At 36.7% G+C, this 13,379-nt stretch overlaps 1 protein-coding gene across 1 annotated transcript; it reads left to right on the forward strand.

The window, feature by feature from the left end:
- Window positions 1–10,276: 10,276 nt before the first annotated feature.
- LOC124926187 lies at window positions 10,277–11,264 on the forward strand. Its single transcript, XM_047466373.1, has 2 exons — window positions 10,277–10,564; window positions 10,635–11,264. Exons 1-2 carry the CDS (start codon window positions 10,277–10,279, stop codon window positions 11,262–11,264), a joined length of 918 nt encoding a protein of 305 aa, XP_047322329.1.
- The last annotated feature ends 2,115 nt before the right edge of the window (window positions 11,265–13,379 follow it).

A 13,379-nucleotide genomic window follows, 5' to 3' on the forward strand; every position in this document is an offset into this window, starting at 1 on the left:
CCGTCAGAGACCTTAGTTGTTGATAGTTGTGAGAAATTGTTCGTACACGATTTTGTTAGTAAACCATATATGTTAATAGGTATGAGAAATCATTCGTACACTATTCCGTCAGAAACATCATTTGCATATGATCCCATTAGACACCCTATCTATCGATATGTGCACTAATCGTTTATACATGATTCCGCTAAAACTCTATCTCTCGATAGGTATTCCTCCTGTAACACAAATGCAATCAAAACATTATCAAATCAATCTCTATCGTTTGATAGATCCTTCAAGACTTGTTTGTATAAAAGCCAAGAGATCATACGAATATGACCCAACCATACCAAACCCTACTATCCAGACATGCAATTCAAACTCTATCCCTCGATAGGTCCTCAAACAAAATCCTATCGCTTGAATAGGTATTCCAAACTCTATCACTCGCATATGTACTAAAGAAAACCTTATCTCTAGATAGGTATCCGGTTAAAACCCCATTTTTCAATAGGTACATCTCCAAAGTCACCAAAAGTATTAAGTCTTGTTTGTTAACAAGCACAACAATCATTAATATATGATCTCGATCAAGCCCTATCACGTGATAGGTAATGAAACCCAGTCATTTAAAAGTGTATCTCAAAATTCCATCTCTCTTGATAAGTAGTAAGCCTTGTTTCTTAACAAGAACACCGATCGTGTATACATGATCCTGTCCAAACCCCTAACTCTATCACTCGATAGGCTCTCGAACAAAACTCTATCACTCGATAGGTAACAAAATCCCATCTCCCGATTGTACACTCAAGCAAACAATATCTCTTGATAGGTACTCAAACAAAAATCCTATCATTCGAATAGGTATTCCAAACCTTATCTCTCGATAGGTATTTAAGCTTTGTTTGTCGACAAGCACATCGATTATTTGTATATAATCCTGTTCAAATCCTATCTTCGAATAATAATATCACAAAGTTATGTTCGAAAACCTATCTCATGATAGGTGCCCAATGAAGTTAATGTTTTATGATATTGTTCTATTACCGGTTCCGTTCGAAATCCTATCTTCCGATAGGTACCCTAATGATGTTCTGTTCACATTCCTGACACTAAAGCTTCTCTATTGATAGCGCCCCAATAATTTATACATGATCATTTTCAACCTCACCTATAAGTAATCTTTTTGGAAAGTTTGTTAACTTCCGTGATAAATATTGACGATACTAGAATCATATGTGTATGATCATCTCTAAGCAGTTACTTATTAGTAACCCACATGAAACGTTACTAAAACTTTCATGCATGTCCCATAACTTTAACTCTTTAGACATTTATATATGACTAAAACATGAATCATTTGTTGATATTCACACCAGACAAGAATGAATATTTCAATACCTATGATTATCCTTACCCCATGGATTTTACTGATGCTTTGTCAAGTTATGTAAAAAAAGGTTTTACAATAATCATCCTTGTTAGGATAAGACACCATGGAAAGGATTTCATTAAAGCAACGCTTGCAAGCACCACGACAACTACTACATACAACATCAGTAGGCCACTCCAAATACAACAAGCTATAGGTTCCATCTTTTCTAACTCCCTCATTATAAATTGGACAGGATAACTTGGTGTTAGATGTTAGACTCAAATCAGCGTTTTCAAAAACTAGTTTGTTGTATTCAAACTCAATTCAAGAGGGACACTCTATAAATATTAAAAATCTACACCCTAATTTATAATATTAAAATAATTATTTTGAATTATTTTTAAATAAATAAGATCAAAATAATTAACCCCATGGCCAAAAACATATTTAAAACAATTATTTAGAATTAATTAATGTGTTAATTAATCAAATTAATTAAAGGTTAAGGCCAAAATAAAAAAATAAAATTATTTGGGATAAATGTTGTACACATAATATCTCAAAATAATTTTAGAAAAATTAAAGGATAAAAATAAATAATTTTGATGAATTGTTGTATCTATTTCATCTAAAGAGAATTATTTATTTAAATCCTAGAAATATACAAAAAAAGATTGGTAAAATATTTGTCATATTTATTTAAATATTTTGTGTATTTAAAAAGATCAAAATTAAAGCCAAAAAGTTGATTGAAAATAAACTTCAAATAAACTCTTAAGGTTTTAATAAAATAAATAAATCTTTAATCGGATGTAGCCGAAAACAGACGATTTTGGTGCAGCAGGAACCACATCCATTGGATGGTCGTTGGAAATGCATCTAATATCCAGGAGAGCTCCGTGTAACTGATGGTCGCCAAATAGATACGTGCTCGGGCCTCAACGGAACGGCTAACACCCCGTTAGCAAAAACGATAACGGAACGCCAACGACTGACAGACCACTAGTGGATCGTCAACGAAATGCCAAAAACATATGAAACAACGTCGTTTTGGGCTCGAATTTTCATGTTAATCTTCATTGTGACGCCGCAAGGATAAACATGAAGTAGTCGTTTTGATTTTGAGTTTTTGGAACTCAGTCATTGTTCCACCAAATGAGCTTATTCAAAGCTCAGAATGATCACCCTACGATGGTGATCATTCTCCCATTTAAAAATAGGGATGATTCACCCTACTCATGTGACTGCCATCCAAGAACAGTCAGAAGTCATTAATGGTTTTTGGCTGATTCAGGCCACTAGGATCCTCCAACCGACCTAGGATGAGTATAAATACCCTTCTCAACTCATTCCGGAGGCCACCTACCTCAACATAGAAGCCTCAAATAAAAAATCGAAATACTCCATTAAAGCTTTAAAGCTTTGGATTTTTCGAATTTTTTGTTTAAAGCCTTCAAGCTTGAATCCGTGCATCCAAAAAGCTCCATTCAGGATCAATGAGTGTTCTCCAATCCTTGGTAATGTTCCAATCAATCTATAATTCATATTTATAGTTTGCATTTGAAATTTTATATTTCAAATTGCATAAGCTTGTATACTTGTTATTTATGGTGTTTTATTGTTGAGAATTCATCCCTAAATGATTTATAAACTAACTGGATATGATAGAACCTATCAATCGAGCTAAATAACAAAAACCCAAATTTGAATTTCAAAAAAAACATAACAAGTTTGTTATTCTTGGGTTAATTCGATCGAATCACAGTCCAAAAAACTTCCTAACATGATTGTAATGATGTTGGGCAACTATTTGGATCATGTATGATCCATCCTTATCATGTTTGATCAAAATCAATTTTTCAAAAGAAAATGAAAATTTTGATTTCTTAAATTGGTTAAAACAAACAACTAATGTTCTTGTTTTGATACCAATCAAGTATATGTGTTATAAGGAAGCTATTTGATAGATCCTTTCAGTTCAAAACTACTTTTAAATTAAAAACCTAAATTTTGATCATAAACTGTTATGAACAAATTGATCATCATCCAGGTTGATCCATACCTTGAGATGACAATCAACATGTTCCTGTGAGATTTGTGAAGCTACTCAAGCTCTTTGATCAAAGAATCAAAGCTAAAAAATTGAATTTAAAAAATCAAATCCTTGTGTTCTTAAGGACCAAGGTCTGTGATCCTAAGACTGTGACCAAGGACTAATTAAAATAATCGAAGACCGAGACATATGACTAGTGTGTTTGAGATAGGATTGAGACCTATGACCAATGCTCTTGAGTTCTGAATGAGAAATTCAACCGAGGATTCTCATCTAGGACCAATAGAATTCGAACCTAGGACCGAGAGGCATGACTTGGGTCCGAGACTCCCAGGATCAATGACTGAGAATTCCAACCCCTAGACCAATAATCCCAGACTTGGGACCGAGACTCTCGAGACCAAGGACCAAGGAACTTATCCTAGAGTTAGCCCTAGACCGAGAGGTTTATACACCTCGATTGAGAAACTGAGTCCTAGGCTAGTCCGGGACCGATAGGTTTTTACACATAGATCGGTAAGATCAAATAAAGATCGAGAGTCCTTAGCACCTCGACCGAGAAACTCCAGTACTTAAAATAAGAGCTCCCGAGCCCAGACTGAGTGTCTCCGGACCCCAACCGATAAAATCGGACCCGAACCTTAGGACTCCGGTCCTAAGGCCTATTTGGTTCCACTTTGTAAAACTAAAATATATTTGTAATTATGAGACTCCAAATCATTTTCTAAAAATCCAAAGATATTAGAAAATGTATTTTAAATATTTTTAGGATATTTCGAAAAAAATATTTCAACAATGGCCTGTTTGATGTTTATTTTTAAACTCTAGCACGCAAAGTAAGGTTGAAACCATCGAACCTCGAGCCACCCTAGGGCCCCCGTATAGCCACGTGCCCACTGACAAGTGCTAAGCTATAGGGGGAATTTTCCGGGGGTTACACCAAGCATATGGAATGTTTTAGTATATATATATATATATACAAGAAGTTTCTTCAATTTTCTGCATATAACTAAATAAACCCATAAATTATTTTAATAATGAATTTTAAACACCTTCGGGATATTTTATGATTATTCGGTGCAGGTTCTGATTTTTGAGTTAATTATTAATATTTATAAGTGGACATATTTTTCTCAAATTTTATTTCGAATAAAATAAGGATGAGGTTGTCAAATTTGTTGGTGTTTAAAATATGCAGTCTTCCGTCAACATATCTTGATATGCCATTAGATTCTAAATTACGATCCAAGGTCACTTGAGACTCGATTATCACTAATATAAAATGTAAACTGTCAGAAAAATCTCGAAAGAGAGTCGGCTAATCCACGTTAAGAGTTTGTTGTCATGTAACCACACATTTTCCCTTTTTCTTTTCTTTTTGTCCTAATGAGAGTTTTATGGGTAACTATTCAAGTTTTGGTAATAATTAAATCTACTATTTGTCATTTTGATACTTTATATATATTATGACTTATTATGATTTTTGTTTATTAATCAATAATAAATTGAGTTGGCTATATTAAATAGTGCAAGATACTTACCTCTAAATAAAAAAAAAATAGATATTAGATTTCACATTAAATTTTATAATAAACAATGTTGAAACGGAATGCGTGAGACGCCATAAGCAAAAAGGAAAGAACACATATTTTAAAGTGGTTGACCAAGATAAAATTTGACTACGTCCATCAGAAGAGAAAATCTTATCAAGAAGAATAAAATAGAGATTATAGCATGATAGTCTAGGGTTATGACACGAGTTTATATAACACTCGATCCCCCGAAACCCTAATAGATGAGAACTGAGACTGGAAACGAAACTTTCTAGACAGAGACTTCAACTTTTTAAAATGGCCGAATGCACATTTAAATAAGTATCAATTAGGTCAAAACCAAAATTTTGGTGAAATATTTTTCTAGTTTTATTACCATAACGAAAATTAGATTTCCTTTTATGTTAATCTTGTTTTCTTAAATCAAGATTATACACTAAAAATATATATTTTTTTGTTTAATATTCTTTTTCTTTGTACCATCAATTTAAGACAACTCAACAAACCTCCACATTGACATTAATTATCTCAAATACTCTTAATGCATTAATCAATGTCCAAATATTATATCTCCTCTCTCTGATTTAGAGTTTACCTAAGACAACTTAACAAATACATTTGTCAATGCTCGATGGCCCAAATGCACTTGGCGATGCTGGATTACCCAGATGTACTTGTCGGTGCCAAATTACCCAAATGCACTCGTCGGTGTCAGATGACCCAGATACACTCGTTAGTGTCGAATGACCCAAATGCACTCGTCGATGCTAGATTGCCCAAATGCATTCATTAATACTGGATAACCCATATGCATTTGGCAATTCCATATGACCCAGATGCATTCTCCAATGAAAAGGTGGCCTATGTGCATTAATCAATGTTAAAGGTTTCCCAAATGCATTGGTCAATGCTAAAAGTTGCACAAATGCATTAATCAATGTTAGATGTGGCATAGACGCATTAGTCAATGCTAGAAATGACACAGATACATTAGTCAATATCAAATGTGGCCAAGATGCATTAGATAATTCTAAAGGTGATCTTAATGCATTAGTCAATACTGTAGGTGACCCAATTACATTAGTCAATGCCAAAGGTGTCCTAGATGCATTAGTCAGTGTTAGAGAGGCTTAAATGCATTAGTCAATGCCAAAGGTGGCCCAAATGCATTAGTCAATGCTAGAGGTGGCCCAAATACATTAGACAATGTCAAAAGATGACCTAGATGAATTAATCTATACTAGATGCGGCACATATACATTAGTCAATGCTAGAGATGCCCATGTGCATTAGTTAGTACCAAAGGTGCTCAGATGCATTAGTCAATGTCAAAGGTGACCTAGATGCATTTGTCAATGTTAGAGTTCTCCCAGATGCATCAGTCAATGCTAGAGGCGGTTCAAATGCATTAGTCAATGTTAGATGACCTAAATGATCTATCATTTATATGTTCTAAATCCAGAGGTGTCTCTAAGACAACTTAACAACTTCTTTGTTAACTCAAATATTCAAGTTTACTCAACAAATCTCTACATTAACTTGAATACTCTAAGATATCTTATATCTATTAGTCTCCTTTCCACTAGTAAAAATAGGTCTAGATGACATCATCTGCAAGGTACAATAGAAATGTTCAATATGCCTTCACTTCCAGAATGTCAATATCAACGGTTGTTCCTACTCATATCGGAAACTTCAACGGCCTCTAAAAGACAACTCGAGAATGACAATTTCAACGATTATTTCTGCTTTTTTCATATATATATAAATATAAATATAATTAGTCCAAACTCAATTACCTGTACCGAACAAAAAAATCAAAAACAAAAGAGAAAAAACATGACATTTGATAAAAATAACCATTTTTTATTAAGACCCTATATTAAAAATATAGGATGAATCTTTAAAATATTCAGTTTTTTTAATTAAAAAGTCCCATAATAAAGGGGGAAATTTAAGGAAATGACCCCAAAAAGGGGGCTAATTATGTTTGGTGCGGGGCTATAATTTTTATAGCGCTGGTGACCCCCAAACTTTTTAATGACCATTATACCCATGCGTCACGCACCCTCCAGATGCGTGACACACCATAAACCCTATAAAGACTTAATTTTTTTTTCATTTTCGATTCATTTTCTCTCTCATCCAGCCCCTTTCTTCCTCGTCTTCTCCGCTCCGCCGTGAACCCTAATGGTGGCGGAGAAGACTTTCTCTTCTTTTTCAGCGCAGAAGAACGAATCGAAGAGGCACCGTCGACCATGGCACCATATTCAATGGCCTATAGCTACGAAGAACTTCCAATGGAGACGAGTTTGCACAGCGCTGAGGATTTCGAACAAATTGACATTTCATTCGACCATTCCACTATATTTTGTGTTTATTTCGTTATTGTTTGTTTCTATTTCCTATTCAGTTCGTGTATATTTCCTTTACAGAACGTTCCTCATTGATTCGTTGATTCGTTGAATGCAGGTTGTTTGTTTGGTAGGATGCGTCACGTAGGATGCGTCAAGATGGATGCGTCATCTCGGATGCGTCAACATGGATGCGTCATCTTGGATGCGTCAACTCGGATGCGTCAACTCGGATGCGTCAAGTAGGATGCGTCAACTCGGATGCGTCAACTCGGATGCGTCAAGTAGGATACGATGCGTCACATTTATTTTTATTTTGTATAAAAACCCAAATAAGCCTCGACCGCTATTCATGCTCTCTCTCTCTCGCACCCGACGACGCACCTGCCTCGACGTCTCTTCCTGCTCGTCTTCATCTTCTCGTTCATTCATTGACTTCATCAGGTTAGTTTTTATTGGTTTATGTTATGGTTCGTTCATTCATTGATTTATGTTCATGTTAAGTTTTAGGGTTGGTTTCTTCTTGTTTGCAAATGGTTCATTCATGGTTTATGTTAGGGTTTAGGGTTGCTTCATGCTTGCAAATGGTTCATGCATGTTTTATGTTAGGGTTTTAGGGTTGCTTCTTGATTTCAAATGGTTCATGCATGGTTTATGTTAGGGTTTAGGGTAGGTTTCTTCTTGCTTTCAAATGGTTCATGCATGTTTTATGTTAGGGTTTAGGGTAGGATTCTTCTTGATTTCAAATGGTTCATGCACGGTTTATGGGTTGGGTTGCGTCTTGCGGTTACGTCACTCAGTTTCGTGACGCAGTTGCGTCACGTAGGCTGCGTAACGTAGTTGACAGTTGTTTATAGCTATTTTGACGGTTGCTTTTTTTCTCGTTTGTTTATATTTGTTGTGAAAGGTTTTCACAAACATTGTTGTTTTTGTTTTCCCTTTTGTAGATGGCAGACTTCACGGTTTATGATTTTCCTAGTAGGATTTCATTGAAATCTGTCCTAGCCCTGAAAAAAGTATCTGATAGGTTTGAAGCGCTGAGTCATATGGAGAGGGCTCTAAATTCTCAATTTCAGTATTTATTAAAAGCAGTCCCAGACTTGTTGTTCTCAGGGACCATTTTACATCAGTTGCTGCTTCGGAAGGTGAAGGCCAATTTGAATAGGATGATTTTCAACTTGAATGGGGAGGAATATACTTTTGGTCTGAAAGAGTACGCATTGATTACAGGCCTCAACTTCGACAGATTGCCTATATACAAAGATGAATGCCGAGGTTGTCCACCCTTGCTGATAAAATATTTCAAAAGGAATACGTCAATTCGAATGATGGATTTGGAATCTATTTTCATGAAATGCACCGATAAGGAAGACGCATGGAAGATCGGGCTGATCTGCTTGATTAACCAGTACCTCTTCTCATATGACCCAAAACAAATTTTAAATCTCAAAATCATCCATATGGTTGAAGATGTTGAAGATTTCCTCCGATTTCCATGGGGGAAGGTGTCCTTTAGATTCACCATGAGGGGTCTTGACCAGGACATGAAACACCACAGGTCCGTATATATGTCCAGGAAAGGGAGTGGAGTTACTAATTCTTTTGCTTATAACGTGTATGGGTTTGTACTAGCACTACAAGTGTGGAGCTATGAGATCATTCAAAACTTTGTCCCTAAATTCGCCACAAGGAAAGACGTTGATGGCCCTTTTCGCCCAAGGATACTGTTGTATCAATCCAAAAGGAAGAATACATTTCAGGAGGTACAATCTGCCTTTAATAGCGCTGTGTTTTCTAAGATGGAAGAGTCCTCCACATTAACAATTCATTCGATGATTTGTTTGAGGGAGTTACTGATGGGGGAAAAAAGAGAAAGGCTGATGAAGATGTTGATGAAGATGTTGATTAAGAACCTACTACTGTCCAACCTTCCAAGAGGAAGAGGAAGGTTGAATATGATGATATATCCCCCCCAAGAAAGCAGCCATCAAGCGTCGTAGCCTGCGTAACATGAGTCCCCCATCTGCAACTTCAACACCTCCATCATCACCTGCACGTGAATCGGCACCGGCATCTCCTGTTCAGATAAAGGATGCCGAAGTGATAAAGAAGGATGTCGAAGAGATAAAGAAAGATGTCGAAGAGATCAAGAGAGACATAAGAGACATCAAATTGAATAAACAAAACTACTTTATTCGGTTTAAAAAGATGATTCTCAGTCTAACCAACCAGTTCTCCAGCCATGTCACCAACCAGGTAATTCTGTTAGAGCTTTCTATTTTTTACTACTTTATGTCTTGACGCCGCTGCTTGACGCAGCTGCTTGACGCATCCTGAATATAAATTCTTTTCACTTTTGTAGCAGGAGCAGAAGGAGAATGACATCGGTCTGAATGACATTCGTGACGAAGAAGAGGAAGAAAAAAAGAATGACATTCGTGACGAAGAAGAGGAGAATGCCATTGGTCTGAATGACATTCTCGATGAAGAAGAGGAGCAAAAGGAGAATGAGAAGGTTAATAATGGAGCCATTTTGCAGGACAATGTTGAATTGGAGCAGAAGAAGATTGAGAATGAGAATGATCCGCCGATAGAGAACATTCTTCATGAGGCTGTTGTCGAGAATGAGAAGGTTGTTGAGGATCCGCCGATAGAGAACATTCTTCAAGAGGCAGTTGTTGAGAATGAGAAGGTTGTTGAGGATCCGAATGACAACCTTGTTGAAGATCCTATTGAAGGAGAGAAGAAATAAGAAGTGGAGATTGAAGAAGAAGGGGAGAAGAAAGAAGAAGTGGAGATTGAAGAAGAAGGGGAGAAGAAAGAAGAAGTGGAGATTGGAGAAGAAGGGGAGAAGAAAGAAGAAGTGGAGAAGCCAGTGAAGAGAAAGCCTATACAAAAGACTTTTTAGAAGAAGGTGGGAAAGAAGAAAGACGAAAATGATGAAGATGAACTGAAAATAATGAATACTCCTCCTCCTCTTCCTAAGAAAGTCATATTGGTCACGAGAAGGAATAGGAGGCCGAAGCATGATCCAGATTTCACCGACCCTAATCTGAAACAACCCAAGTTAAAAGATCCTATCACCGTCAATCCACTTCTAAAATATGACGATCAACTTCTTCATCAATTGCAAACATGGCTTAAAGATCCAACAACTGACAACACAAAAATTGAGCTCCATACTACGTTAGGTGATAAAGCATTATTTCGCCGATTGCTAAAAAGGTTAACCTGGCTGAATGATGATGTAAGTAATATTCATGTTAGAATAATTTTAGATTTGCAGATTGTATTTTAAATGTTTTTCTCTCGTGTAGGAAATCGATGCAGGCTGCTTCATTCTGAGAAGAAGATCTTGGCTATATCCAAAGACATATAAGAAGAACTTCTTTATTAGAGATTGTTGGCTCCACACCAGGTTCACTGCTGATTACCCTGAATTTAAGAAAAGTCGTATTGAGTTTGACATTGAAAACTTTTTCGAATACTTCTTGGGCAATGAAAACAACTTTATGAATAGTTGGAAAGAATACGATCATATATATATTCCTTTGAACATCAAAGATGTCCACTGGATACTTTGTGTTGTCCGTCTACAGCAATGGCGCGTAGACGTATATGACTGCGATCCTGGATGTTATGCTAATTTTGATGAGTTTGTGCTACTGATGTGCGAAATGATTCCGGTTATATTTGACAAGGCATTACCTCTTGAAGATAAACAAAGATTTCCTCTGCTCAACCCTGATTCCGTTTTGCAATACACAAGACTTCCAGAGTCAGAAGTTCCCAAAGCAACTAAGAGTGGAGATAATGGTGTCTTTGTACTAATGTATATTGAGTACTTGACTGCAAACCTGAATCTAGCAGAAGTGACCTCAAATGAGATGAAAGCTTGGAGAGAAAAGTGGGCAGTGAGGTTATTTCATGGACTTGTAGATCCATAGGTTATTTATGAAACTTTTGTACTGATATCAAATTTTTGTAATGTTAATCTCAAACCTATGTAATATGGTTGATTTAATGATATCAAACGTTGTTAATGTTATATATGTTATTGTAATAGGTTGTGCACCAATTATTTTAATAATGCCTTAAGTACACAGTTATATAAACCATGTCTAATGTAATAGGTTCTGCACTAATGTAAAATGTTACAAAGTTTCGTCACTCAGTTTCGTGACGCAGTTGCGTCACGCAGTTTCGTCACGCAGTTTCGTCACGCAGTTGCTTCACGCAGCTGCATCACGCAATCAAAAACTTTAGCAGTTATCTGAATGCACCCTGTCCCTGTATTACATTCACCAGAAAACAACATTGACTACAAAAACACCAGAAAACATTTCAGGAGACAACATTCACTGAATGCAAAGACAACATTGACTGCATCCTTGATACAATACACTTTACTTGATAATAAGTCTACAAAAAACAACATTAACACCTCCACACAAGACTTGACTCGGTAATAAGTCTACAAAAACAACATTAACACCTCCACACAAGACTTGACTTGGTAATAAGTCTACAAAAACAACATTAACACCTCCACACAAGACTTGACTTGGTAATAAGTCTACAAAAACAACATTAACACCACAACACAACACTAACAAGTTCATTCTAAGCTAATGGCTCGTAAGATTGAGATGATGGCTCGTATAGTTGAGATGATGGCTCGTAGAGCTGAGATGATGAGGGCTCGTACAGTTGAGATGATGATGGCTCATTCTGCTGAGATGATGAGGGCACATGCTGCTGAGATGATGAGGGCTTATGCTGCTGAGATGATGCTCTTGCTCTTGCGGTAGACGGTGCAGGCATCACTGCTTTGCATGTTGCTCTATTATGTCCTAGACCTGCACATGAACTGCATCGTCTCGGGACCTTACGGACCTCACCTTGGGTTGTCCTACGTTTAGTTTGTGGCCGACCTTTCTTAACCTTCACAGGTGGTTTTAGACACACGCGTTGTTTGATAATATCGGGAAGATCCCAATTCTCTTCATCACCAACCGGATAACATGTCTCCGCATATGCATTCAACCAAGATACAGTTGTATAATACCTATGAGAAGGAAAATAAAACGATTAAAAATAGGTTAAATAAATAGGTTCAAAACGATTAAATACCTTGAGCATAAGTCGTAAGGAACCACATTCCTGTGACGGGCAGCAGCCAGTGCATGTGTACAAGGAAGACCGGAGACTTCAAATACCCTAGAAGTGCAGTCCTTGTCCTTCAAATTGACTTTAAAATGTGCCTCATTATCATGCACATACAACTCAAATCGGTTAAGGGATGATACGGTATAGAATCTTGCTTTCTCAAAACCATCACATAATAACTTTTCATACGTTGGAGATAAAAATTCTTGGTGGTTGGACGCTTTTTCTCTTCTATCATTAAACCACCCAATGTTGTTCTTAAAGACTCAAGCATTGCTGAAATTGGATACTTTCTGGCTTCCCTGCCTTGACTATTCAAACTCTCTGCATAATTGCTTGTAAGTTGATTGTATCGCTTACCGGGGAAATATGCTTTACTCCATCTTTGAAACCCAATTTTTTCCAAATAGGCAGCAATCCTATGATCTTTAACCCTGATCTTGTCAAAAAATCGATTAAATTGGGGGATAGTGTACGCACGAGAAGCCAAATCAAACTCGACATGACAATTATCAGTTTTGAATTTGGCATTAATATTCATCTTTATGTGATATGTGCACGCACCGTGGTCTACTTCTGGAAAAACAGCACACAAGGCATTGGCTATGCTTGGGTGTCTATCGGACACGAAGACGAAATCATCAACTAATTCAATTGCTTCTCTAAGTTTTTGCATAAAATAAGTCCACGAGTTATTATTCTCTGAATCAACAACGCCGAATGCAATAGGATACAGTTGCTCATTGGCATCCAATGCAACAGCCACCAATAGTTGACCTCCCACCTTGTGCTTAAGAAAACTTGCATCAACACACAATACGGGACGACAGAAGGCTTTGAAACCCCTAATTGAGAAGCCTAGAGACATGAACATATACTTGAAGTGGCCGTGC

The sequence above is a fragment of the Impatiens glandulifera genome, chromosome 1, assembly GCF_907164915.1.
Source record: "Impatiens glandulifera chromosome 1, dImpGla2.1, whole genome shotgun sequence".
In the NCBI taxonomy this organism is placed as follows: Eukaryota; Viridiplantae; Streptophyta; class Magnoliopsida; order Ericales; family Balsaminaceae; genus Impatiens; species Impatiens glandulifera.